The sequence below is a fragment of the Tamandua tetradactyla genome, chromosome 13, assembly GCF_023851605.1.
Source record: "Tamandua tetradactyla isolate mTamTet1 chromosome 13, mTamTet1.pri, whole genome shotgun sequence".
Lineage (NCBI taxonomy): Eukaryota > Metazoa > Chordata > Mammalia > Pilosa > Myrmecophagidae > Tamandua > Tamandua tetradactyla.
The window spans coordinates 59209798-59236852 of NC_135339.1; the positions used below are offsets into that span (position 1 = coordinate 59209798).

General features: G+C 49.8%; 1 protein-coding gene across 1 annotated transcript in view; it reads right to left on the reverse strand.

The window, feature by feature from the left end:
• The window catches only part of CRTAC1 (cartilage acidic protein 1), a 137217-nt gene that overhangs the window by 26451 nt on the left and 83711 nt on the right, over positions 1-27055 (reverse strand). Inside the window, exons 4-5 of the mRNA XM_077125676.1 lie at positions 12971-13107; positions 7723-7879 (exon numbers count right to left, since the gene is read on the reverse strand). Of these exons, the coding sequence (XP_076981791.1) occupies positions 7723-7879; positions 12971-13107 (294 nt within the window). The remainder of the gene's footprint in view (positions 1-7722; positions 7880-12970; positions 13108-27055) is intronic.

Genomic DNA, 27055 nt, shown 5'->3' on the forward strand with positions numbered 1-27055 from the left:
CAGAGCAGAAAACTGCCTGACCAGGACCAGAACATGGATTCTAGCCCCAACCTGACTTTTCACAAATAGTGTGACTTTGGGCAATTTATATTACCTTTGTGAGCCTCAGTTTCCTCATCTGCAAAATGGGGATATCCTGACCTTGCTGAGAGTATCGAATGAGGTAAGGCATGTGACAGGGCTTTGCAAACACTACAACCTCACGCTGCCCAAAGTCAGGCCCCAGAACCAGCCACAGGATCATCCCCTGGGAGCTTGTTAGAAATGCAGAATCTCAGGCCCCTACAGAGTCAGAAATCTATATTTTAGCAAGACCCCTGGGTAGATGGTGTGCATATTAATGTTGGAAGAGTACTGCTCTAAAGGGACAGTCAGTAGAATAAGAAGAGTTACCAGAGCACCCCAGAAGAACTGGGTTGTTATTTTTAAATAAAGGATTGCTCAGGCAGCCTGCAGACCTGAGTGATGGTGGGCCAAGGGGCCCTGCCCACCTGCCTCTGGACAGGGCAGAGGTTTCCCCAAAGGGAGGGTGTCTTGGTCCCTAGGCTCCTCCAGACATTTCCTGGAGGGAATACTGGGACCTTTCTCACCGAGGTGAATGTAGCCTACCCACCAGAGCTGGCACTGGGGGCTGAGGGGAGCCACGCCCATTATTCTCATGGTGGGGTTCCTTATTAACAGATTCTGGGCCCTGTGCCTCCCAGACTCCTCCCAGATAATCTAATCAGTCTTTAAGAAGAGTTCCAGCCACACAAAAATGGACCCTCTTAATCCACTTTGCTCCTGGGGAGCCTCATCCAAGACACAACTCAGCATCCGCTTTTCATTATGAGAGCCACAGTGCGGGGTGGGGAGGCCTCCAGATGCCTTTCCTTTAGCCAGCAAGGAGGGGGGCTGGGCCGCAACCTGGACACTGCCTCTGCCCATTAAAAAGGGAGCTGCTAAGTGGGCTGCTGGCGGCGGTCCCTGCCCTGGTCCTGCCAGACTCTAGCCTGGGAGCTGGCCTTGGCGAGAAGCCTTCCCTCTTGTCTGGGCTCCTGAAAATTCCAGGTGAAGCACAGGGACTTGCTGCCATGCAACTCCACCCTTCTTTCCCGGCTTCAGAATCTTCCAATTTCCTCTCTGCCTCTGGCCCCCAAGCTGTGACATATTCCCTTCATTTTCTACAAAGCAGGTTATTTCCCTTTTGGACAAATTTTGAAATCTTTCTAATTAACTAATTGGGTTGGGTAGAAGCCTTGCACCATTTGTAACCTGTAATTACTAGAAAATTACCATGGTAACCACACTACTAATTAGTGAAAATTTATTGCCATGGCAACCAGACCATAACAGAGATGTTACCCACAACTCCTTCTTGGCAAGTTCGCCACACAGTTGGGGAGCAGGCGAATCACAGTTGGGGAGATGGCCTCTTGGCCAGTGGCCCCAGCAGCCACAAGATGTGGGGTCAATCGGGGGTCTGAGGCAGGGGCAACCAGGTATGGGTGTCCCTTCCCTGATGTCACAGGAGAAGCTCTGTTCCCAGGGGGAACATGTAAATCCTCCCCAGACCAATAAAACCCATCCACTGTAAATGCAGCTTGACACCCTGACTCCCTGCCCAGTCAATGACAAAGGGCCCTTATTCAGCAGGAATCTTCTACCAGGACCTCATCCCTCTTTCTCTGCTCCTTCCCTTCCTCCTCTTCTTCCTCTGTCACATCCGCCTCCTAAGGGCTTAGCACACACCATAGGGGTTCTCGCAGGGGGCAGCTCCGAATATCTTTAGCCTGGGAGAACAGCATTCCAGTAGGGAGCTAATTCCACTTTACATCAATTAATTCTTTTCTATCTGAGGCCAGCACATCCTCTTGGGGATGAGCAGTTCCCCCGTTGAGGCTGGAAAGGTAGTTCCAGTGGTAGGAACGGCTACTGGGAACCAGAAAGTGTAAGTTTGAGCTGTGTCCCTTGGTCACAGCACGGAACCTTTCTGGGCTCTTTTTTTCCCCTATGACATGCGACTGGTAATAATAATAATAATAATAAAACCTTCTTCACAGGCTGCTGTAAATATTAAGTGAGCTGGCTTTTGGAAGGTACCTTGGAAAATGTCAGGTGCCACATACTCATTAGCTGGGACTATTTACCACCTGCTGGGTGAATAAAATCCTTTCTTTTCCCCAGCACTTGCAAGCTTCAAAGGCCTCCTTCTTCTGCTGTTGGGTGTGAATGCCCCTCCCCCCCACCTCTCCCTGGTGGCTTCTGCTTACTCCGAGGCTGGGCGGCAGGAATTACAGGGGAAATGCCTCCCCAGTGGCCCCCCACTTCCGGCACCGCCTCTGATGGTCTGCCTGGACCTAGGGTTTCTGTTTGTGGTGCCCAAGCCCCACGGGGCAGCCTCACCCTCAAGAACTGGACCCCTGTAGCCCTGAACACCAGCACTCAGTGACAGACATTCAAGCCCAATTCAGGCCCAGTATCCACCTCTCAGGCCTGCCCTTGGGGGCGGGGGTGGGGGAGGGTTGGGAGGAGGGAAGGGGAAGGGAAAGGGAGGTTGTGGGAAAGGGGAGCCATGCAGAACCACCCCCAAATTTTGGGCCTGAGGACCCAGGGATTAAGAAGTGCCAGGATTCCGGTGCTGAAGAAAAGCCTTTCTAGGTCCTGGCCCTGCTTTTTCCTTTCTCCAAGGAAATGTTCTCTCCTGGCCTCAGTTTCCTTCCCTGTAAAATGGGTGGTGCAATGAGAAGAGAGCCAAGGCTCCTTCCAGCTCTACTTTTCAATGCATCCTTCAGATGGAACACAGGACAAGTGTTTGGGAGCTGATTCCTGGGCCCGTGGAGGCTCTGAGATAAGGTCCATCAGCCAGGGAGCTTGGACCCTGAGGATTAATCTGCTGAGATCTTGAGAGAAATATGATTCTGGTGGACACCAAGGCCTGCAGGCTTCTGCGAACATCCAAGATTTTGTAAAAGAATAGGGCAAAGATGCTGGAACGTGCAGGGCTGGGGGGATGGGTCTTGTGCTGGAGAGAGAATCGCTGCAGATAAAGGGCAGGCTGGCAACAGGGCCTCGCACTACAATTTCCTGAAAATTCTAAAACAGAATAATACTGTGCTGGTGTTAGTGTCGCCACTCTCGAGAGCTCTGTGAACCTTCGGGATGCTGGGCAGGGTTCGACTATTTGGGGTGGAAGGTATTAGACAAGGACAGTTTGCCTGCTTCCCCCAGCCCATCCCGCCCACCACCCCTGCAGGACGCCAAGGGAAGGGAGGTGGGCAGGGGCACAGCCTCCATCATTTATTCACTGGGTGGGAGATTTCCAAGCCTTGGCAACGTGGTGGGTGTAGGGGGTGAGACGCTCCTTACTGCCTCACCGTCAGCAGTGAGGGGGCTAGAAGAGGCTGCTCAGGACAAGGGGCGGCTAAAGGGGTGGCAGGAATAGTCCTGGCGAACCACTGTTCGGTGCTGTGTACCAGGTACCATACATGTTTCATCTCATTTCAGCCTCATCACAACTCAAGCCACGCCTTCTGATCACATATTCTAGTGGGGAAACCGAGGCTCAACAAGGAGTGATCACGGTTAGCGGGCGGGGGAGTTATAATGTGGATTCTACTGCAGAGCCCGCGCTTTCTCCGCAGCGGGCTTCACCAATGTCTCTGGTAAAGACCCCAGTGGTAGAGATGGCTGGGTTTGTACTCCAGTGAGGCTGGGGCATAGCCCAGAGTGGCTAGCCACAGGCTTGAAATGCTTTAAAATCTTGTTTTAGCTGAAAAAATAAAAATGCATGCGAAAAATTACATTTCTAATCTATAACCTATCTGTGTTTGTTCAAAAAGACAAATGTCTCCTCTGGATGACCATCGAATGCATGTGACACCCAGTGTGGCTGCATTCCTGGGGATCCGGGGCCCCTGGCTGAGAAGCCTGTCACTCCAGCCCTGCCTGTCCCCGGCAGCTGGACAGGCTGTGCTCCCATGGAAAGGTCAGCACCCGCTGGGAAGCCTGGGAGTTCTGCGTCCCCCACTCTGTCACCCCCGTCACCTCTCCAGAGCCCGCTGGTGGGGATCTGCCAGTGCCTCAGCTGGGCTTCAGGCATCTCCGTCTCCTCCAATAATGACTATCCTATAAATCAGATCTGCCCTTCGCTTTGTTCCACACTACTCCTGGCCAACAGCAAAACTCCCCGCCCGACATCATAAATCCACCTTCATTTTCTTTCTAAATTTCTTTTAAGGCTTCTTTAATCACCACCTTGGCAGCCTGGACAGATGCTTCCGTGAAGAGGTGGCCAAAATGCAGAATTCCTGAAGAGGGGGTAGAGGCCCGGGGGAGGCAGGGTCACATGGGAAGGAGGAAGAGATGGATTCCGGGTGGGCACGGGGATGAAGACGGCAGGCCACAGGACACACAGAGAAGCCCATGAGTGCAGCTGGGGCCGCTGGCCCTGGGCTTCCTCCTGGGCCTCGCATGGTGCTCCCGGTACCCAGAAGATGCCCAGCAGAGGGATCTGGCACCATTCCATCCGAGCCTCAGGGGAGGAAAGGGCTATTTGCTACAGTTGGGGGCACATCCTACCGTCAGGCTCTGTGCCCAACAGGTCGCGGGTTTATCTCCTTTCTTTCCCACTGCACCCCACTTGGAAGATAAGAAAACGAATGCTGAGGGAGGTCAAGCCTTGCCCACTGCTGTAGGGACTGGAAGACATGGTAAGGCAGGGGCTGCAGCTGGCACCCTTGCCCCAGACCCTGCACTCGTAACCATCCTACCAGAGTAGTTCAAGGTGCTCAGGGGGTGCTGAGCGACATGCCCAAGGTCACCAGTTAGCAGAGCCAGGGCCCAGCATCTGGATCCCACCTCCCCACTTCTGGTTCCACGCCAGGCCCTAGGTAAGGGTGAGAACCCAGTCCTCAGGACTCCCAGGCGGGGCTGCTCCTGGCACTGTCGTGGCTCCCTGGGGCAGCTGGGGAGGCTGGAGCCTGGTATTCTCATCGAACCAGGGGATGGGAGAGGGCCCTTCCCGTGGCCCAACTCAGCACTCGCTTTCTGCTGCGCTGCCCTCAGGGCCCTCCAGTCCTCAGGAGCGTGCACACTGGCCGCTAGATGGCACTGTGACCCAGCACAGTGGCGGTGGCCGGAATCGATAGTGTCTGGAGAGGCGGCCTCCCCTCCCTTCCCGTGGAGCCGGACAGCCCGAGCGGAAATGGCGCTGCCCGCCGGCATTGCCCAGGCCTCCCCTTGCTGCCCGGATCACTCCAGGCCAAGCAGCTGCTCCGGCCACAGAAATCGGGGACTGCAATTAAAGTCCTGAGTGCAAATCCCCGGGGCTTCATTCCTGCTGTGGGGCCTTCCTCCTTGGCCAGCCCCTCCCTGGTGTCTCGCAGGCTGGAGGAAGAACCTCAAGCTGGAGGTCATCGAAGGTCAGCCGGTTGTGGCAGTGCAGGCAGCAGGACCCGGAGCTCTAACTGCAGTTTTTCTGCAAGCCTCCAGTGTGACCTTGGCCAAGCCCCTTCTCCCCTTGCTGGACCTCAGTTTGTTCTATGGGAGTCTTGGCCTATATCATCTCCCCTGTTCTCCTAGGTCACACTCCTGCCTAGCAGATGGGTGTCGTGCGGCTTGGCTCGGGGGACACCGGCTCCCTGAACGCACATCTGGCCTTGGCTTGCCTCCCTTCCAGCCTGCTCAGGGCTCAGCTCGCCCCCTGCCTGCTTATTTCCCCCCTTCTCAGGCCCCACGGCTCCACCTGGGGCTGAGCACTGGCCACGAGCCCAGAGACTCGGCAATCAGGCTGGGCTCAGCATGCTGGTCCTAACATTTGGGGTTCATTCCTGAAGCTCGGGGCGGCGGAGGGGAGATACTCTGGGCTAGTTTTCTAGCCAGATGTCTGTGTGTCATTAGCTGAGTGACAAGGGAGGCTGTAGGGTAGCACTGGGGGCTTGGCGGGTAAGGAAAGGGTGGGCTGGGGAAGGCGGGCAGACAGAATAGTAAACTTGGTGGGCCAAATAGGTTCTTGTCAGCCAAACAGCTTTTGGAAGCCTGTGAAGCTGCTCTAATGTGTCCTCTGGGCACGCCAGCTGCCCCGGCCTCTCTCCATGCCTCAACAGAAGCTGCTGTCCCTTCCTTAAGCTGCCCTCTCCATGCAGAACAGCCTGGAACAGTTGACTCGTACTCCCATTGCATCCATGCTCCTCAGCTGTCTCCTCTTGGTCTCCTCCTTCCCCCTCCTTGGTCCCCTGCCAGCCCCTCTGCCAGCCTGGCTAACATGAACAATGCCCCTTCCTACCCAAACCCAGCCGCAACCTTCTGAATTCTTTTATTCTGTGTTTAACTCTCTCTCCCAGCCCTTGCCTCCCTTCTATCTCATCATTTTCAAGTGCTTCTTCCCCTCAGCCCACCCGCATTTTCCTGCAGATCAAGGCACTTAATTGCCAAGCCAACCCAGTGCACAGAACTGGGAACTATTCAGAAAAATTGTCTGTACAATTCTAGGCTGATGCTCCTGCATGTTTATTCCTTTTCCCAGGGAAACATGTTTTATGACTGACACTCAGCCCTTTTTTGCTGCACATTCATACCCAGAGCTCCCGAGCACTTTGATGGGGCTTGAGCTGTGCAAACAATTTTATTGTCTAGTCATTTGTTCCCACAAACTTTGTCAGACAGGTCAACATTAATCTCTCCCTTTCACCGAGGTGGAAAGTTAGCTAGAGAAAGCATCATAAACTCGGGGAAGGCAGTGACAACACTTTCTGGGTTGGACTTTGAGAATTTGCAGCCACCCAGGTGTCTGAAGGTAGGGCATGGCCCAAATGTGCCCTCAAGTAACCTTCCAGCCCCAGGATTTAGATTCAGGCCAGCTGCCACTCTGGAAGTTGGGAGTACAAGTTGGAAAGGATATCCTGGGAAGGTCAACCAACAAGAGAATTTATATGTCCAAAGTGCAGGTTGGACATGAGTTAGGGTGAAGTTTGCTTGAGAAGTTGTTGTACACAGCTCTGGCTTCCTGATTTTTGGCACCCAAAACAGGAACTGGATTGCTCTACCATCAGCAGTCTATTGGCAGATTATCAGAGTTTAGTCAGCAGCCGCGCTGGAATTAGAAAAACAGCCTTCCCTAGAAAGATTTCCCTGTCAGAGACTCTGACAATAGGTCCCCCATCCAGAAAGATGCAGGGGGAGGGTGACTTCAAAAAAAAATGCTGGAGAGGTTTTAGAACAAGAACACAATTCTTTGAGCTCACTTATCCGAGACAGGACCCAGCTGAAGCGTAGGGATTTAGCGCTCCATTCCTGGTCTCGTATATATAAGTAAATAATTTCACCTACTGTTCGGCAATAAAGAATGCTTTAAATTTCAGCTTTTGCGATTTGTCAGTTTTTCACTACAGAACCTATTCACCCATCATTTGGGTCACAGCAGGGAATGGGGCAAGAGGTTCCAGGGAGAAGATGCTATCGTCATGTTCTCACCCCACTTTCCAGCAGGCGCTTATGTCTAATGTCCCCTCTTGGGCCCCCCAAAGCCTGCACCTGCCAGATAGCTCATCCACCCTTGGAAAGGTGGCACTGGAGAAGCCTTCTGTTGGGTAGTAGGATGGAGTAAAACCTTCCTCCTCCCTTCCCCAGGGACATAAGCCTCCCCTCCCCTGTGGCCTCTTGATAAATTAGACTTGGCCTTGCAGACCCCATCCCCAGGCCCCAGCCCCTCCAGCTCACAGCCACCCATGTCACCCTGCATACCTGTATATTTGCTGACCCCAGCCTCAGCAGCCACGTTTCTGAGTGCCAGAATGCCCTGAGAAAGGTCACTGGCCTCGGGGTCCATCTCGATGAGGGCATCGGGGCCCACATTACCGTAGGCATAATTGGCGATGTAGATAGAGTAGCGTCCAGAGCCCTGAGGAGTAAGGGAAGGAGTAATGAGCAGGTCCATCACTGGCTCATCCTGATCCTTTTCCCAGAAAGCAATTATTCCCCCTCCTTTCTTCGGACCACAGACAGCTCTTTCACAGGGTTGGGTTCTTCTCCCAGATCTGTTGTGCATGGCCCTGCAGGCTGTGCATGGCACCATTCCAGAGGTGTCTTTCACAAAAGCTACAGTGGACATGGCATTCTCCATCCCTCCCCCACCAGACTTGTACGACAAAACAGCCCTCCTGTTCCCTCTGTCCTGTTCCAGGAGAACACATCCCTCCATCTCCCCCATAATCACCTTTTTATAGACAATTTTCTAATGTGCCTCCCTCCAGCTGAGCTCTCGCCAGCTGCCAGCCAGGGTAGCTGCTCAATAAATATTTGCTGATTGATTGATCTACCAACTCCCATTATTCTCAGTCTTTCTGTCTCCCATTCAAGCTCACTCCAGCCAAGATGACAAGCAAATTCACACACACACACACACACACTTCTTCATTCCTGTGCTTAGGTAACACAACAGGCATAGAATTTCAGGGCCCTCCTTCCTTCTTCCATTGCCCTCTTTCCTCCCATATTGCTAGAAATAAGCATTATGTTGCATCTACCTTTACAACATTGTCTCAAATGTTTTTTTGCCTTTTGTCTCCAGGAGAAGCCCTGGGCACCAGCTTCTCTTTGCTGCAGTTATTCTCTTCTCTAAGCCAAAACACTCTTGATGTAAGATTCTTTTTGCCTGTAATTATAATGGTGTGATTTCTTCAATGGATGCCTCTGGGGAGCAACACCATTTCGGAATCATTTTTCTAGCTCTCTTCTCATCCTTTCCTCACTTCTCTCCAATTAACCAGATAGTAACTATTTCTTGAACTCATTATGCGCAAGCACTGTGCTCGTAGACAAAGCCCCTGTCCTTAGGTTGCTGATAGTCTAGTTTGAAAGGCAAGCCATAAACAGAAAATGAAACGAGGAACAGCTGAACTCAAGGCAACAGAAGTGTGTCGTTACCCCCCTCTTCTTGGCCCTCTTTGCTTCCTTCTATTTCTTATCCAATGGCCCGAGGTGTGGATCCTCATCTCCTCTAACTGGTCACTGACTTTATTATACTTTCTGTGGGATGATCTTCTTTGAGGAAGCTGATTAAGAGCCACTTGAATCTGTGTGATTTTGGGGGTGAGGTCAAGGAAGAAGGAGCTCAGGGTCTACTGGAGATGAAGTCACACCGACAATTTCACAATAATATGACAGAGAATAGGCACTGGACTTCCTGGGTGCATAGGGAGGGGTTTTCTGATGGTTACTTTTGTGTGTCATTTGCCTAGGGTATGGTGTACAGCTGTTTGGCCAAATGCTGGTCTAGATGTTGCTGTGAAGGTATTTGATACATGTGATTAACATCTGCAATCAGTTGACTTTAAGTAAAGGAGATTACTCTCAATATTATGGGTGGGCCTCATGCTATCTTGAAATGCTTAAGAGCAAAAAGCTGTGTTTAGCTAGAGACAAAGACATTCTGCCTCAAGCCAGCAACATCAACTCTTGTCTGAGTTTCCAGCTTGTCGGTCTGCCCTATGGAGTTTGGTCTTGCCAGCCCTGATAATTTCTTAATATAAGTATCTTTATATATATATACATATACATATACATATACACACATGTGCATACGGGCACACACGCACGCATCTGCTGTTGGTTCAGTTTCTCTGAAACTGACATGGGCTCTTGACCCAAAGGAAGGGCACCTACCCACGGGAAGTTCCGAAAAGATTTCCCAAGAGGAATCTCAGCAAAGTGAAGTGGAGGGGAGAGATGAGAATGAGAATAGTAGATGTAGAGAAACCCCAAGCAGTTCACTAAATGTTGCTAGAATGTAAACTACAAGGCAGGGAGTGTCAAGGGAGGAGCTGGTGGAAATCTGTTCCCCGAAGGAGTGTTCTATAAGGCTTTCCTGGTTATCTGAACCTCTATGCTGCTACCTGGGATCCAATCCTTCACAAACCTTGTTACACAAAGTAATGTCACCTGAGAGCATGTTAGAAACACAGCATCGCAGGCCCTAACCCAGATCTACTGAGTTAGAATCTGCATTTTAACAAGACACCCTTGTGGTCCTTGTGCAAAATCAAAGTTTGGGAGGCACTGCTCTACCACGCGGCTTCCTGACTGGGGAGCGTTTTGGGAGGCCCTTGCCAAGCACAGGTACTCGGTGCGTGAGTGTGTAATGATTGGCTGAAGAATGAATGAATGGGGCCACAAGGGAAAGAGCCCCTTCACTGTCACTGTTCCCAACTCTGCCACCTGTTGGATCTCATCAACAAAGGGACAATTAATCCCAAACGGACTAAAATGCACTCTGCTCGAAAGTAGGATATTTACAAAATTCAGTTATACCTTATTCCTTACTTCAATTTATTGGTTGTGTTAAAACTGATAAACATAGAGTGTTGCAGTTGTAGAAGACTGCAGATATGCACTTGTGCACTGGACTACACTAAGTCTGAGGCAGTAAGATGATCCCAGGAGAAGGGAGATGTTCCTGTAGCTTTTGGTCCCCAGCAGTGGTTCTCATGCCTTAGTGTCTATCAGAATCACCTGGAGGGCTTGTGGGGACAGATACTGGGTCCCATCCCTTAGTGCCTGGCAGGGCGGGGTGGGGGCCTGAGAATTTGCATTTCTAACAAGTTCCCAGGTGAAGCTGATGCTATTGGTTTGGGGACCACATGTGGAGAACTTTTGCCTTGGAGATATCAGCCTGACGGCCAGGCCAGCTCTGCCCCTAACTGGCTCTGTTGCTTGGGCAGGTTCCTCACCCTCTCCAGGCTGCATTGCATTAAATGGGGAGCATACTCCCCCTGCTTCCTGGAAGGGTTATTGAGAAGATGAAAAGAGACAACATATGTGAAAGGTCTTTGAAAAGATAAAAATGCTATATGAACATGAGGCATAATCATTATTGATCAATGAATTCTTCTTGTAAGAGATCAGCTTTGAGCTGGATCCAGAAAGGTGGGTGAGTGATGAGGCAGCTGAAGGTAAAGGGAAGGCAAGGTTGCCAGGTTTGGGGCACAGCATGAATGGGGGCTGGAAGGGGTGAGGAGGAGGACTAGAACTTGGCCGGGCTGAGACATTTACCTGGGGTATTGGCTCTCAGACTTTAGAGGCATCAGAATCACCTAGATGCTGATTCAATCAGCAACACAGATTGCTGAGCCCTACCTGCAGACTTTCTGATTCAGTAAGCTTGGGGTGGACCCGATAACTTATATTTCTAACAGTGCTGGTGCTGGTGCTGGTGGTGGGGGACCATACTTTGAGAACCACTGAGGAGGTGGACTAAAGGGCCCAGGTAGGGACAGAGGAAGGAGGTGCAGGGTGGATGCAGTAATAGAAACTGTGGTTAAATAGTTGTGTTTGATACCATTTCACCCAGAGGCAGGGTAGTAGATGGGTAAAAAGGCATCTCCTTCATTTCCAGGCTGGACTCAGAAAGCAACCCCACTCCTGGTGGCAGACAGACTGCGGGAGTTCCTTTTTCTTCTCTGAGGCTTGGGAAATGGCAGTCTGGCCTGGGCGGGGAGGGAGCAAGCTTTCAAGGGCCTGCCCACCATGCTGCAGTGCCAAGGTGCCTTTTTTTAGTTTAGTTTTGCCTTTCACATGGTGCCTTTGTCCTGTGGTTAAATGCGTTACTGTGCAGATGACCTTGTTAGGACAAAGAGAGGGGCCCTTTTTGATTAACCTTCATGTACCTCCTACCAGCTCTCTGAGAAGTTTCCCACCTTAACCCAGTGCAGAGAGCTTTGGTCCTAAATGAGTGAGATAGGAAGGCAAGAGGAGCCAGGGAGAGGCTCCCAGCTGTGACCAGGCTGGCATCTCCCAGACCCTCCCCACTCTTTGGGCCTGTTCACAGAGATGCCTCCCCATGCCCTCCCACCAGGCAGAAGTCCAGGTGGCACAAATTCAGGTCAGGGCTAAATGTGTCTTCACAGCCCAGCTTGGCTTCTCTTCCCAGCACCAGCTTGTTAAGAAATAAATATTTATACCTGGCACCTGCCTTCCCTGAAGGCCTGCGGGCCCCTGCTGTGAAGATTCACACAATCCCCAATCCCTATGGTGCCATCTCAATTCTGAAGTGAGCCAGCCCCCTTGCCCCTGCCCCTGAATGGGGCCAGGGATGCTCGCTGCGAAGCTGGGCAGCAGCTGGGTCCCTGATTTAGAGATGACTGTTTATAAAGCCAAGGAGGTGGGCAGCAGGAGAGCAGGTGACAGGAGGGATAAATCACCACTGCAGCAAGCCCCCCCCCCTCTGGCTGGGCTTGCTGAGACATAAGCCCTGGAGGCTGCCCCATAGGGCAGATGACTACAGCTGCTTCTGCTCCTCCCCACTTCGACCTTTCTCCTGCTTTTCTTGCCCATCCAATTTGGGTCAGGCCCCTTTGCATAGGGTGGACTAGCAGCGTGTGGAAGCGTTGATGAAGGTATTGAGGACCGAAGGCACTTGCACATTCAGGAAACCCTCCACCCACTCATGAATGCCTCTGCCATGCCTTCATTTGCCCCATAAATATTTATGTTGTGCCTTATGGCTCAATGCTTAGCATATAATAGGTGCTTAATAAATGTTGATTGAATAAGTGAATGAATGAATCAGCACAGAATCTAGCAGATTCTGATTCGTGTCCTGGCTGCACCACTGATCCATTTTGGGTCTTGAGGCAAGTCAGTGCTCCAAGCTGGGCCTCAGTTCCCTTCGTCTGTCCACTGGACACAATGACGCCAACACCTGGCCAGCTTCTTCCCTGGTTGCTGGAAGAGCCGCATGGGAGAAAGGATGTGAAGGAGCTTGGTTTATTGTAACTCATCCTAAAAGTCTTAGTTGTTAGTCGTTAGCACCTACCACGTGTAAGACACTGTGGGAGCTGTACCAGGCAATGCGGTGTTGGGCTCTGCCCTCAAGGGCCACCATTCTGTTAGGGAATCTCTGCAGGGTGGTGGCTCCTATCCTGGCTCTCACGTCACTGTGATGTGTTCACCACTTCTCTCCAGTCCTCCACCCTCCAGGCCCCCATGCACTCACCGTCCTGTCCACACAGGCTACAGAGCGCCCGGCAAAAAGGCTGGCCACACCACGAGCTACGTTGACCTCGTCACTCAGGATATCTTCCCACCGGTTATTGCGGAACTTGAACAGCTTGTCTGTGTACGTGGCCACCCCTGGAGAGAGGAGGAAAGGGAGGGTTGGCGGGGAGTTGGCCAGGGTCACAGGTTCTGGTCCCTGGGTGTGTCCTGTGGCACCTGCCACGAGGTGGCTGGGTGCCCCAGGTGGATGAAACATCGGCTGCAAGGAAGATCTCAGAACAAGGAGAGATTCCTTTCTCTTTGGGGGCACTTAAATATCTTCAGTTCAGAGAACAAACTCCGAGGCTTATGAGAATGCCCAGGCTGCAGGAGCCGGGGGAGAAAAACTAGGGCTACTGTGAATCTGGGATGACCCTCAACAGCCACATTTCACATTCTTCTGCATTGTGATCCTAAAACATCATAAAGAAAATCCTGAGACTGTCAATATTTAAGCATCCAAACACATCCCAGAATGTTCCTCCAGGAGCTGGCCCCTAAATTCTCTGTTGGGACGTAGGATGTGATTTTGGTCTCAGAAGAAATAGTTCTTGTTGGTGGGTAGGTCTCTAAGTTCAGCTGAGGGGCTGGGAGTTGAGCTCTGATAGGTATTACCTCCAGGAGAACAAGAAGGCAGCAGGGTCCACACTCAGTGGGGGCAAGGAGTTGTTCTTCCTAGAGCATGACCAGGGGTTTGAGCAGACTGGGGAGGCTTGTAGGCAGTGGTCTCCACCTCTTTCGGATTACCAACCCTTCGGGAATTGGATGGAGGCTAAGGACCCTCAGCTCAGGCAATTGCGCCTGTACGCCACACAACACATACCATTTAGAACCTCCGAAGTCCATACCTTCTGAAGGTCAATGAAAAGAAGCTTTGTTCTGGGGAAAATGGGGGAGAACTACTGGCAGCTGGTGACTCCAGCCCTTCCAGGGTACCACGAAGGCAGAGCCTCCCCACTCTGTCCCCCTTGTTTTACTCAATTTCAGACCTGGAACATTCACAGGACCCAACACGGTGAACACAGGGAGAGGAAGAGCAGCAGGAACCAGAGAAGGTGAACTTGAAGAAGAGTGGACTTGGGGACAGAACCCCAGAACTTGACTCTTTAGTTAGTCCAGGGTAGGGGTATGGGGGGGAGTGAGCTTAGCATGGTAAAATGGGCAGGAAGTCAGAATTTATAGACTAAGACAAGCCTGTGTCCTAATTCTACCTAGATTCCATTTCTAGGTTCTAGCTGTTTGACTTCGGGCAAATTGCTTAGCATCTCTAAGCCTCAGTTTTCCTATCTGTCAATGGGGAGCATAACTATGTTCAAGTCAGCACACAACAGTGGTAGCTATTATTAGACAGAAATGATTATTCCCGTTTTATAGATGAGATATTCTCTAAGGTCCTTCAGAGACATCAGCTGTGCGCTGCAGAGGTTTGCCGAGTGTCAGTGACTATTTTAGGATGTGTGAGAGTGAATGAGTGTGAGAGTGTGAGTGCATGTAGGGGATGGCAGTGTGTAAACCATGCCTCAGGATATCCCAGGAGAGGATAGGGTTTGGTCTCTGAGGCTCTTCTGAGACCCTGAGGACTCCGGGGAGCTGATGCATCACCTGTGGGTTGTGGGGTTGGCCTCAGGGATGCCCGCCAGACACTGGGTGGCTCGAGGCTGGAGCAGAGACATTCTGTCCCTGCCTGTTGTTCCTGGGGGAGCAGAGGCCCTGCCTGAAGGGTAAGTCCTTCTTGAGACCAGTGGGAGAAGCTGATCCAAGAGACCTGCAGGCCACTGCACGAGTGGAGGTTTGTTCTAAGGCCTGTTTCTGATGTGGCTTGGGTAGTGTGGTTTCACCCATGGGCGAAACTGAGAGGCGGGTCCTCAGTAAGAGAGGAGTGCCCAACCCAGACAGCCCTGAGCTCGCCACCAGCTAGCCAGGGGGTCTCTTGGAGCCTCTTCTGCAAGTGGTGGTTGTAACTGTGCCTCCTGTGCAGTGTCACTGTGGGAATTAAATGAGGAACTGCACATGGAGCCCTGGTTGAAGGCCAGGCACATGGGAGAACTCCCCGGCAGCCCCGCGCCACCACAGGTTCACAGCCCCTTACCTGAACCCTGTGGGGCCAGATAGATGTATTTAGAAATTTACATTTTTTGGGTTCATATTTTAGAAGGTAATGCAGTGCACATACCATTTATTACATAACACCCTAAGCAGGGACTTGGGGCAGCACCCCGTAATTGAACACATTAATATTTCTGCAGTGAAACATGAATATTCACACTAAAGTGGTACAAATACAGCCTATAACTAGCTCATACCAGCCCAGGACAGGTTTTGCTATCAATTGAGTTTCCCACAAACAGAAACAGCACTTGAGGCTTTTAGAGGTTTTTGGATTTCAGGACTGTGGGGAAGGGCCTCTGGGCCTAGACTGGCATCGTTGCTGCTGTGCTGGATTATTGCTGTGATCAGCAGGCAGCGGCAGCCTTATTGTCATTTCCTGATACCTGGAGGGGTTCCTGATTTCTGGAGGGGCTAGGGCATGCACCCCTAGCCCCTACTTCCGATGCTTCCAGGTCTCCAGCCGTGGCCAACAGTGACTTTTCCTTTCTTATCAAACCAGGGTCCCTTTAGACTGCATTTCCAGCTAACTTAGTCCCTTTCCTAAATGCCTTAGTTAAGTGCTACCAAGACAACAAACTGCTTTCCCTGATTTCTACAATGCTCTGATGTCACCCCTCTTTGGTGGGAGAAAGTGGTTGAGCCACTGAGCAACTACCTCTGCCACCCAAGAGGAGCATATGGGCCCGGGGGGCCTGGCCCCCCTCTGCTTGCCTTATTACCTCCAATTCCTCCCACACGCCAGGGCAACATTTCCCAAAGCGTGCTTTGTGGAACCCTGGTCTCCGTGAGCCACCTGCAGGAAGGATTCCATGGCCATATGGGTTTGGGAGAGACTTCATACTCTGTCCCCATTATGGAGATTCTCAATGGACATCAGTATACTAAAAGTTTTGAAAGTCCTGCAATGAATTACCTGTTTAATTTTATTTAATCCAGCCTTTCCCAACCCTGGATGGCCATGGAACTGTTTTTTAGAGATGACCTACTAGCATCCTGTGAACTAGCATTGTTCCTAGCAAAATGTTATCCCAGGGTAGTGATATCCAGTCAGGCTCGGGGCCTTGTGACCAGAGAAATTAAGGTGCCATGCAGTGTTGGCCTCTCCCGCCTTCCAGCTTCCTGGCTTCTGAGCTGACCACAGATGCCCAGAAGAATAAACTAATTAAGGTAAAATGTGCAACAGCGATGCAGGACCTTGTAGATCATAAATGGGAACGGCAAAATCAATGGCAGCCCTTCTGCAGGCAGAGGCCCAGAGGCCCGGGCGACAGGAAGGATGGGAGCCCATGATTTAGGAAGAGCAAATGCTCTGGCAGCTGCAACCTGGGTAATTAGGTGTGTCAGGAAGACAGATAAACAGCGAGCTGTGCGGGTCGATGGCACAGGCAATAAACACCCAGCACTGGCCCCTGGCCCATGTCAGCTTGTAATCCTGCCTTCTGGTTCCTTGTAGCCACACTCTGCCCTGAGGCCCCTCACCAAGTCAGGGAGCGGCTGCTCAGGAAGAGAGGCCACTAGGAGCAGGAGACAGGGGCTCTGCTGAGTCTCTGGGGGGAGGCTTTGAGCGCTGGGAGGGCCTGGGAGAAATAGGAAGGCAGTGGGGGACAGGGCAGGGGCTCTGGAGGTCGCTGCCCCTGTGAAAGGCACAGCTGAAGATTCCCAACCCTACCCTGCTTCTGGCATGTTGGCCATCAAAGGAGCTTCAGGTCTCAGAGTCCAGTGGAACTGCCAGTTGCTGCTAGGTGCCAGTAGGGAAGGCTCCTGTGCTCACTATGCCCTGCTTGGTGCCAGGCATTGTAGGAAGTCACAGGGAAGTAGGGGTTGCAGCCCCTGCCTTGGGGAGCTTACAGTCCACTCGACAACAGGAGGAATAGGGAGATGTCAAGGGGCAGTAGTAAAATTAATAATAACTAACGGTGTTGTGGTACTTTCCATATGCAAACGTTTACCCATTAGCCCTCTCACAACCCCAACACAAGAGGTGGGTACTATTTTCATACCCACTGTACTGATGAGATAAAGGGACTTGCCTGAGATCTTGAAGCTAGCAGAGCCCAGTGGGCAGGACAGGACGGCGCAAATAGGAAAAGCCACGAAATTGAGGTAGAAGAGCCCACAGAGGTCGCAGTGGTTAGGGAGGGCTTCCTGAAGGAGAGGCACCTGAACTGGGACTTAAAGGGTCACAGCATCCTTACGGAGCGCTTACTGCGGCCAGGTTCTGTATGAAGCACTTTTTTTATTTTTTAGCAACCGTTACCTCATCTAGTCCCCAGTGCCACCCTGGGAAGTGGTGTAGCCCCATTTTGCACATGGACAGTCTGCAGATGGAGACGTCGAGGAGTTAAGTCAACTGTCCAAGGCTCCAGACCTAGGAAGTGGTGGTGGATGGATTCAAACCTGGACTTTCTATCCAAAGGCTGTGCTTCATTTTTTTTTTTTTTTATATACCTGGCAATGGGGTTGCAGGATCAGATGGCAACCTGATCCTGCAACCCCATGATGGCTAGGTGGTTCCTAGCCTCCTGTGGAACCACCATGCTGCCCTCCAGGGGGCTGCACCTCTCAACTTCCCTACCAACAGTGAATAGGTACAGCTCTTTCTTCACATTTTCTCTACCACTTGTTTCTCTCTGTTCATTTTTAAACAGTTTTATTTCACATCATGCAATCCAACCCAAATCGGCACCATAATCTATATGAAGACATTTCCTTTTCTTCTGCAAAGAATCCACACTCCTACCCCATCCCCCACTTGTTGACATTTAGTTTCTGCATAATACCTTTGTTCCCTTCAGTGGAAGCATGTTACAATGTCACTGTTGACTATAGACCCTAGCTTACATTGATTGTACTTCATCCCCCCATACCATCCCAATTGCAACATCTTGTAATGTTGACATCATTTGTTCCCCCTCATGCAAAAATGTTTTTATATGTGCTTATTTTATCACCATCATTATCCACTCTAGGCATTCCTAAATTGTACCGTCTCAGTCTTCATCCTCTATCTTTCCTTCTGGTTTCAACACGTGCCTCCAGCCCTTCTCCCTCTAACATACTCACATTCAGCTTCATTCAGTGTCTTTATATTATTGTGCTACCATCAGATAGTATTGTGCTATCCATTTCTGAATTTTTACAATCAGTCCTGTTGCACAATCTGTATTCTTTCTGCACCAAATGCCCAATCTCTACCCTATTTCTATTTCCTGATAGTTTGTGTTCTTAACCTTAACTCTTCAAGTTTACTCATTAATGTTAGTTCATGTTAGTGAGACTATACAGTATTTGTCCTTTTGTTTCTGGCTAATTTCACTCCGCATAATGTCTTCAAGGTTCATCCATGTTGTTACATGCTTCATGACTTTATCTGTCTTACAGCTGTGTGATATTCTTTGGTATGTATATACCACAGTTTATTTAGCCACTCATCCATTGATGGACATTTGAGCCATTTCCATCTCTTGGCCATCGTAAATATTGCTGCTATAAACATCGGTGTGCAAATGTCCGTTTGTGTCCTTGCCTTCAGTTCCTCTGAACATATACCTAGTAATGGGATTGCTGGATGATATGGTAATTCTATACTTAGCTTCCTGAGGAACTGCCAAATTGCTTTCCAGAGCGGTTGAACCATTTTACATTCCCACCAACAGTGGATAAGTGTGCCTTTTTCTCCACATCATCCTTTCCAGCACTTGGCTGTTTTCTGTTTTTTCAATAACGGCCATTCTAGTGGGTGGGAGATGATAACTCATTGTGGTTTTGATTTGCATTTCACTAACAGCCAGTGAAGTTGAGCATCTTTTTATGTGCCTTTTAGCCATTTGTATTTCCTCTTCTGAAAAGTGTCTGTTTCTTCTACCCATATTTTCATTGGGTTGTTTGTCTTTTTGTTGCTGAGTTGAAGAATTTCCTTAAACATTCTGGATACTAAATCCTTACCTGATATGTGGTTTCCAAATATTGTCTCCCATTGCATACGCTGCCTTTTTACTTTCCTGACAAAGTTCTTTGATGCACAAAAATTTAATTTTGAGAAGATCCCATTTATCCATTTTCTTTTTCATTGCTCATGCTTTGCGTGTAAGGTCTAGGAAACCACCTCCTATTACAAGATTCATAAGATATTTCCCTACATTTCCTTCTAACAATTTTATGGTCATAACTCTAATGTTTAGGTCTTTGATCCATTTTGAGTTAATCTGTATATAGGGTGTGAGATATGGATCCTCTTTCATTCTTTTCCAAACACCATTTATTGAAGAGGCTGCTCTGTCCCAGGTGTGTTGGCTTGACTGCCTTATCGAAGATCAATTGTCCATAGATGAGAGGGCCTATTTCTGAACACTCAACTTGACTCCATTGGTCAGTATATCTATCTTTATGCCAGTGCCATGCTGTTTTGACCACCGTAGCTTCATCACATGCTTTAAAGTCAGATAGTGTGAGACCTCCTACTTCATTTTTCTGTCTTAAGATATTTTTAGCTATTCGGGGCACCCTGCCCTTACAAATAAATTTGGTTATTGTTTTTTCCATTTTTGCAAAGTAGGTTGCTTGGATTTTAATTGGTATTGCCTTGAATCTAAAAATCAATTTGGGTAGAATTGACATCTTAACAATTTTTAGTCTTCCAATCCATGAACACAGTTTTTCCTTCCATTTATTTAGGTCTTCCATTTCTTTTAGCAATTTCTTGTAGTTTTCTGTGTATAGGTCTTTTGTATTCTTAGTTAGATTTATTCCTAAATATTGGATTCTTTTGGTTGCTATTGTAAATGGAGTTTTCTTCTTGGTTTCCTCCTCAAATTGCTCATCACTAATGTATAGAAACAGTACCAATTTTTGGGTGTTGATCTTGTAACCTGCTACTTTGCTTTATTCATTTATTAGCTCTAGGAGTTTTGCTGTGGATTTTCTGGGGTTTTCGACATAGTATCAAGTCACATAAACAGTGAGAATTTTACTTCCTCCTTTCCAATTTGGATGCCTTTAATTTCTTTTTCTTGTCTACTTGCTCTGGTTAGAACTTCCAATACAATGTTGAATAATGGGTGACAGTGGGTATCCTTGTCTTGCGGTGTTTCTGAGCCCTGTACTCCGAGGCTTGGCCAGGCAGAGAGGGAGTGCTGGTTCTTAGTGGGCAGAATAGCATAGACAAAGGCGGGGGGCATCGAGTTTGCCTAGAGAGGAGAATTGGTGCTGGCGGAAGAGGAGAATCATAGAGGAGGAAGTGCCGGGGACAGCTGGGGAGGGTTGGGTGTGGTGGGCCAGAGCCAGTGGGCAGCCTACAAGGTGAACAATGTCTGAGGCAGATGTGTTGGGCCAGAGAGCAGGACACTGGCTTCAGACAGTCTGCATTTGAGGCGGTCACAAGGTGCACAAAAAGGCATGTTTGCAAGGCCACTGGCCATGCAGGATGGCAACTGGCAGAGTGATGGCTAGAGTGGGGGAAGAAGGGAAAGACTGGGCCAGAGACTGAGCCAGGGGGAGCGGGAGCACTTTCGGCATGAAGGAGGGAGAAGCAGCCACAGCAGAGTAGTCATCAGAGAAATAAAAACTGAGAAGTTTTGAGTCAAGGGAGACCAGGGCTTCAAGTGCAGTGGTGTCAATCGAGCAAACGGTCTTCAATTTAGGGTCCCATCAACCCCTCCACAGCCAGCTCTGCCTCCAGAGGGCGCCCTGGAGTCACTGGGAGGGCAAATTTGGACCATACAGGACTCTTCTAAGATCACTGGTCTGATTGCCTCTGGCCCCAGGGGCTGCCCAGCCTGGCAATGGCCTGACTCGTGATTAGGGTTGTGGCAAAGAGAAGAGTGAGCAGGAGCGCCGGGCGGGGTGGAGGGCTCAGCCTTCAACCTCATTCATAAGGGAAGGAGGTTACTATTGACAAGCAGGGTTGGGGAGGTAGCCAGCCTCACACCTTCCTCGGGGCAGGGGCTGGGGGATGGAATGGACCTTTCTATTTCTTATCTGTACGATGGGACGAGAATAGCCACTTATTCATCAGATTGCTATGAGTATTAAATTAGATAAGTATGAAAATAAATTTAATAAATAATAACTATATATCATCATCATCATCATCATCAACCAGGGCATTAGAGGGGATGACCAAAATTGGCTCAAAAGAGCAAATCCCAGAAGGCAAATGTGACATTAAATATGAAAAGCTTTACAAGACTTAGTAGGAAATCAGCAAAGCAGCACTGATCCCAAGGGAAGAAAGGGCTAGTTCAAGCAAAGGACATTTTAAAAAAAGAATGAACCCAGGCTCCCTGTGTCTCCCAACATAATTCCTGACCCCAGCCTTCCTTCCTCCAGCACCTGCCAGGTGCTTCATGCACATTAGCTTATTTAGCCCTCTCCATGGTCTTGCCAGGAAGATAGAGTCTTCCTTCTACAGGGAGAAATCAGTGCTCAGAGTGCTATGACATTTGCCTAAGGTTGCACAGCTGTTTTCAAGCTGTTGTTAATCCCTAAGCTTTAAGCTGAGCTCTTCTGACCGCAGAGACCTCTCACATGGCATTAAAGAGCTGGGATGGGGGGGGGGGGGGTAGGAGGGGAGCTCCCAAGGAAGTTCATTCGGTGTTAGGACCAAGGAAATGGTGTTTGGGAGTCCATACTCTTTATGGGGCTGCTTCGGTATCCTAACCCCATCCTTCTGCTGATTGGGTCACGTGGAATGGGGTGCAGAGGCTGGGGTCAGGGAGCCCAAGCAGTTTGTCTCAAACAGGCCCAGGCTGGGCCAGCTGAAAATCAGGACTTTACATCCAAGGGAAATGTGGTTGGGGGATCAGGAGATCCTAGGATCCATTTTAGGACGTAGGGGATCCTGGGAAAAGAGGGTCAAGACTAGGCAGTGCATGTCAGGCTTTACTAGGTACAGGAAGCCCCCAGAGATCCTGTTAGAATGGAGGCCCTGGTCCTGGAGCTCGGGCATCCATGTTTTTTTTTTTTTTTTTTTTAGAGAAGGAAGGAAGGATAGAAGGAAGGAAGAGAGGAAGAAAGGGAAACATCTTTTAAACATTTTCTTGTTTTATTGTATTTTGTTTCTCCGTTTTCGTTACATGGGCTGGGGCCGGGAATCGAACCGAGGTCCTCCGGCATAGCAGGCAAGCACTTTGCCCGCTGAGCCACCGCGGCCCGCCCGGGCATCCATGTTTTTGCAGACTTCCAGCCGCGGCCAACACTGCGGGCCCACGGGTCACACTCGGAGTAGCAAGGTCTAGGGTACCCGGATGCAGCTGGAACCATCCTGAGGGAGGGAGCTGCTGGACAAGGGGTGCTTCTTTCAAGAGCAGGAGGTTCGTCTGCTATGCAGGCAGAAGCTGGGAGCATCACCTGCCCCGAATCCCCTTTCTTCTTCCTGGAGCAGTGACTGACGCCTCCTTTCTGAGAGGTTACAAAAGCCCCTGCTGGAGCCCTCCTTCTATGTGACACAGAGCTCAGAAACCATAAAGAAAAGATTGATAAATCCAGGTTCATAAAAATCAAAATTTTCCACATTGCAAAACCCACTGTGGGCAGAGGCAAAAGAAAAATGACAAAGAAGGGAAAACTATTTGCAAGTTGTATTACAGACAAAGGGCTAATTCTCCTAATTTATAAAGAGTTGTTATAAATCAATAAGAAAAAGACCAATGATCAATAGGAAAAATGGGCAAAGGCTATGAATAGACAAGAGACTCAAATATATAAAAATATGCTCAGCCTTATTCATTACAAGAAAAAATGAAAATTAAAACTATACTTAGATACCAATTTTTTACCTCTCAGTTTGACAAATATTAAAAAAATAGACGATCCCTTGTGTTGTTAGAGTTTTGGGAAATACTTCCATTCACGGCTAATGGGAATGTAATTAGTAAATAGTAATTAGCAATGCCTATAAAATCTACAAAAGTTTAGTTCTTCAATGCAGCAGTTCTATGGATTTCTTTGTATCTTATAGTTATGCCTGCAATTGTGGAAAATGGCATAGCTGTATAAGCATCTTCATTTTGTGGCACTGTTTGTAATAGCAAAAGACTGTAAGCAATTTAAGCATTGGTCAATAGAGATTAAGTTAATGGCAAATCTATGCAATGGAGTACTATACAGCCATAAAAAGAATCAGAAAGCCCTCTGTTTACTGCCATGAAATCATATCCAATGAACCACAAGTAGAGTACACTACTGTTTGGGTAGAAAGTGTTGGGGTGTATGTTCTTTTAACAATGTCCCACACATAGCAGATCATCAGTTTTGTCGAACTGAATAAAATGACAAGGCTGGTGGTGGGGTTCACCGTTCACCCCAATCCACCCAGTACCCACGTTCCCATCACTCCGGGCCCGGTCACATGGGCGGGTGAGCTCAGATATGTGCAATGAAGCAGGGAGGGAGGACTGGCCAGGAACTGCAGTGTGTCCTGGCTTCCTGGATGTGGAGGGAGGCTCTGGGACCTGTCTTTGTCCTCCACCCTTTCCCATCCGGCTCCACTGGGTAGCATTGCCTGGTTGCCTAGTCCAGGCCTTCTTGTGATTATGGTAAATCTTCCTCCTTCCCCTCTCCCTTATCTTTTCAATTTTTACCCCATGATTCACGCCTGGTGGATACTTAACCTGGGTGGTGTCTTGTTTATCCTACAGTCCTTTTCTCTTTCTGCTCCTGGAGTCTCCTTTCCCATGGGACAGGAGGGAGGCCTGTGGCTCCTCTGCCCAGGACACTGAAGGCTCTGGTTTCTTCATAGCCATGGAATTAGAATAGCTATTGTTCAGAGAGTGCTCATTACATCCTAGGTGCTGCAATACCTGCTTTTCACCTGTTATCTCAGTGATGCGTTCTAAGTAGTTATTAGATGCTTACAAGGTGACGCAGCAGTGAGCAGCACGACGTTTCTACCCTCATGGAGTTTAGGCTCTAGTCGAAGAGCTGGACAGCGGACAAATAGATAACACATCATCGGACAGTTGGTGAGTGCCAAGGAGAAAAATCAAGCAAGGTAAGGGCGTAGGGAACAAGGGGGTGTGAGTTTAGAGAAGGTGTTCAGGGAAGACCTCATCTGGGAGGGGCCTGAGAGAAGGGAAGGAGAGGGAACAAGAACAGCATTCAAGGCAGAGGAAATGGCAAGTATGAAGGCCTCAGGTGGGACTGTGTGAGCAAGAGGGAGAGTGGCGGGAAGGAGTCCAGAAAGGTCACCTGGATCACAGCAGGAAGGAAGCTTTAGATGACGGGATATTGTTGACAGAGATGTTAGAGGGTGTTGCGCTTATGAAATTAGGATTTTTCCTGTTCTACAGATGAGGGAGTTGAGGCTGAGAGAGATCAAGTCATTGCCCAAGGTCACCTGTAAGGGACAGATCCTTGGTTGGTTCAAATCGAGTCCCTCAGGATACTGCCAGGATGCAGGTCTCAGCCCTCTTCCAGGAACACCAGTGCTGACACCCCCAAGGCTGGCTTGGGGAGGGGAGAGGGCCCACCCTTCCGTAGGCCCCTCCAGTGCCCCAGCACAGGCTGAAGGAGTCCCTACACAAAAGCTGTGGGCAGGCCTGGTCTCACAGGAGGCTCCTGGAGAAGATCTAAGGTTCCCCGCGGTGGGCAGGGTGGTAATGGTTGAGTGCCGTGCCAGCTGGACCCAGGGGAAGCGCTGATGCGGCACAAATGTCCCGGCTCCACACCCCACCCACTGTCAATGAATCAATTGAATCACTCAACTGAAAAATTAACTGAAACCCACAGACATCCCTCAAACCCAGAGAAGGTCACCGGGAGGTGCCAGGCTGGGGCTGCTGGGCACTGTGTTTCTGAACCCAGCCTCTTCCAGGTGAACGCCTGTGTCCTCCATCCTGGGAAGCCCAGGACCCTGCCTGGGGGCTCCATTTCGCCTGCCTCTCCTTGTCTTCCTTTTATTGACAAACCTTGTCTGCTGATGCAGATGGTTCATGACCAGTCTCTTCTTTCTGGGACTTATTTAGCAAGTTTTAATGGAGCTGTTGGGTTGTTCTAGGGTCTGGCTGGGACCAGAGGGAGATACAAGATGACTAATACTAGGACTTTGCCCTCAAGGAGCTTAGAGTCCAGGGGGCAGGGAAAGAGGTGTCAGATACCTAGAAATATAAGGCCAAGTTGGAATAGAGCGTAAACTTCATGAGGGCATGAATTTTGCCTGTTTTAGTCACCGAAGAATTCTCAGTATCTAGAATAGTGACCAGCACATAGTAGGTACTCAATAAATGTTTGCTGAATGAATCAATATACTAATGAATGAATGGGGCAGTTGTTGGGCTGAGTATGGAATGAATATAACCCTGGGGCAGGTGGTCTTCAACCTCAGTTGCACATGGGAATCACCTGGGGAGCTTTAAATTCTGATGCTGGGTTCTACTCCGTCAGAGATACTGATTGGCTGGACTGGGGGTGCAGCTTGGGAATTGGGGTGCTCAAAGCTCCCCTAGTGATTCTACTATGCAGCCCGGGCCCAGAACCACTGCTCAAGGATTTACAAGGGAATGCGCAAATAGGAAGCACGTGCATGTGTGCGTGAATGTGTGTTTGTGTGCGTGTGTGCATGCACATGCGCATGCTTCTGTTGCTTCAGAGTCACCTGATGGTCCCATCCAGGTGCTCTATCCTTGGTGGATAGATGGGAGAGTTGTCCCCTTCCTCCGGCATCCTGCCTGCCAAACCCATATTGAGCATCCCTCCACCACAGTTTTCCATTTCGGCTTTCTTGCTCTCCAGCAACTTCCTCGGACCTCATCCTTCCACAGTGTACTCATCCCTTGATGCTGCACCCTCCCTGACCTTGCCCCACATTAAAGAGTTGATCAGCTCATCAATTAATTTTGCCCTAATCCAATCTTGGCTTGACTGGAGAGAGGGCAGTAAATCCAGCTGGGTAATCATGCCCTGATATTTGTGTAGGGATAATTACTATCTCTCAGGCCTCACTTGGTGGCAAGATGAGATGAAAACCCATAAAACACCACTTGGGGCTGTGGCTCATTGTTTCCTGGCTGCACAAAGTTGGCGGCCAGCCAGTTAGCACTGCCCGCCCCTGCCCCTGGCACAGGCCCCAACCTCTTCCCCTCCCATTCATACAACTGGCAGGCCTTCACATCAGGAGCAGCGTGGGCTCGACAACCAGTAGGGGCACCACTGTGGGCTGAAGGGGAAGCCAGTGTGTGAGTGGGGGCAGGCAGGGAAGGTGGTCTCCATAACCTGGCCATCGCCTGCCTCAGGTGAGTGAGAAGGTCTAGGATGGTGAAGATGCAGGTCTGACTAGCAAGATTTCATCCAGACCTGACCCAAGAAGCTGCTGCCATGGTGGGGAGTCCAGATCGTGTCCAACCTGGCCCCACCGGGACGTGAGGCCCTGCCTCTCCTGCTGGACACCATGGCCAGGGAGCTCCCCACAGCTGCGACAGCTCCACAGGGCAGAGGTTAGGCCCAGCAGGATGTGCAGGAGTCAGGGGCATGGAAACACTTCCAACTGCAATCCCAAGAATACTGACACCCCACTCTGAGCCAGACTCTCTTCTCCACCCTGGAGACACAAGGTTGAATAAGGCTGTAGAGCATCTAATTTTTAAAGGTTGGATCTAGAGTCAGACCCCTGGGTTTGAATCCTGGGATTCCGAAGCTGTGTGGCCTTGGACAAGTCACATAACCTTTTTTGTACCTTAGTTACTGCACAATTGTAGGGTGGGATCTACCAGATCCTACAACAGAGCTGTTGTGAGGCTTCAATGAGATACCTAACGCAAAGCGCTTAGATCAGGGCCTGGAGTATAGCAGGTGCTACTGAAGCTATTTTCATCCTTATTATTATCGTGACTTCTAACATGATTCCTCAGCCACTCCTTAGTGTCTAGGGCCTCGCTACCCAGCATGTGGTCCCTGGACCCCCGTCGTCTTCATGGCCTGGGAGCTCGCTACGCAAGTTCTG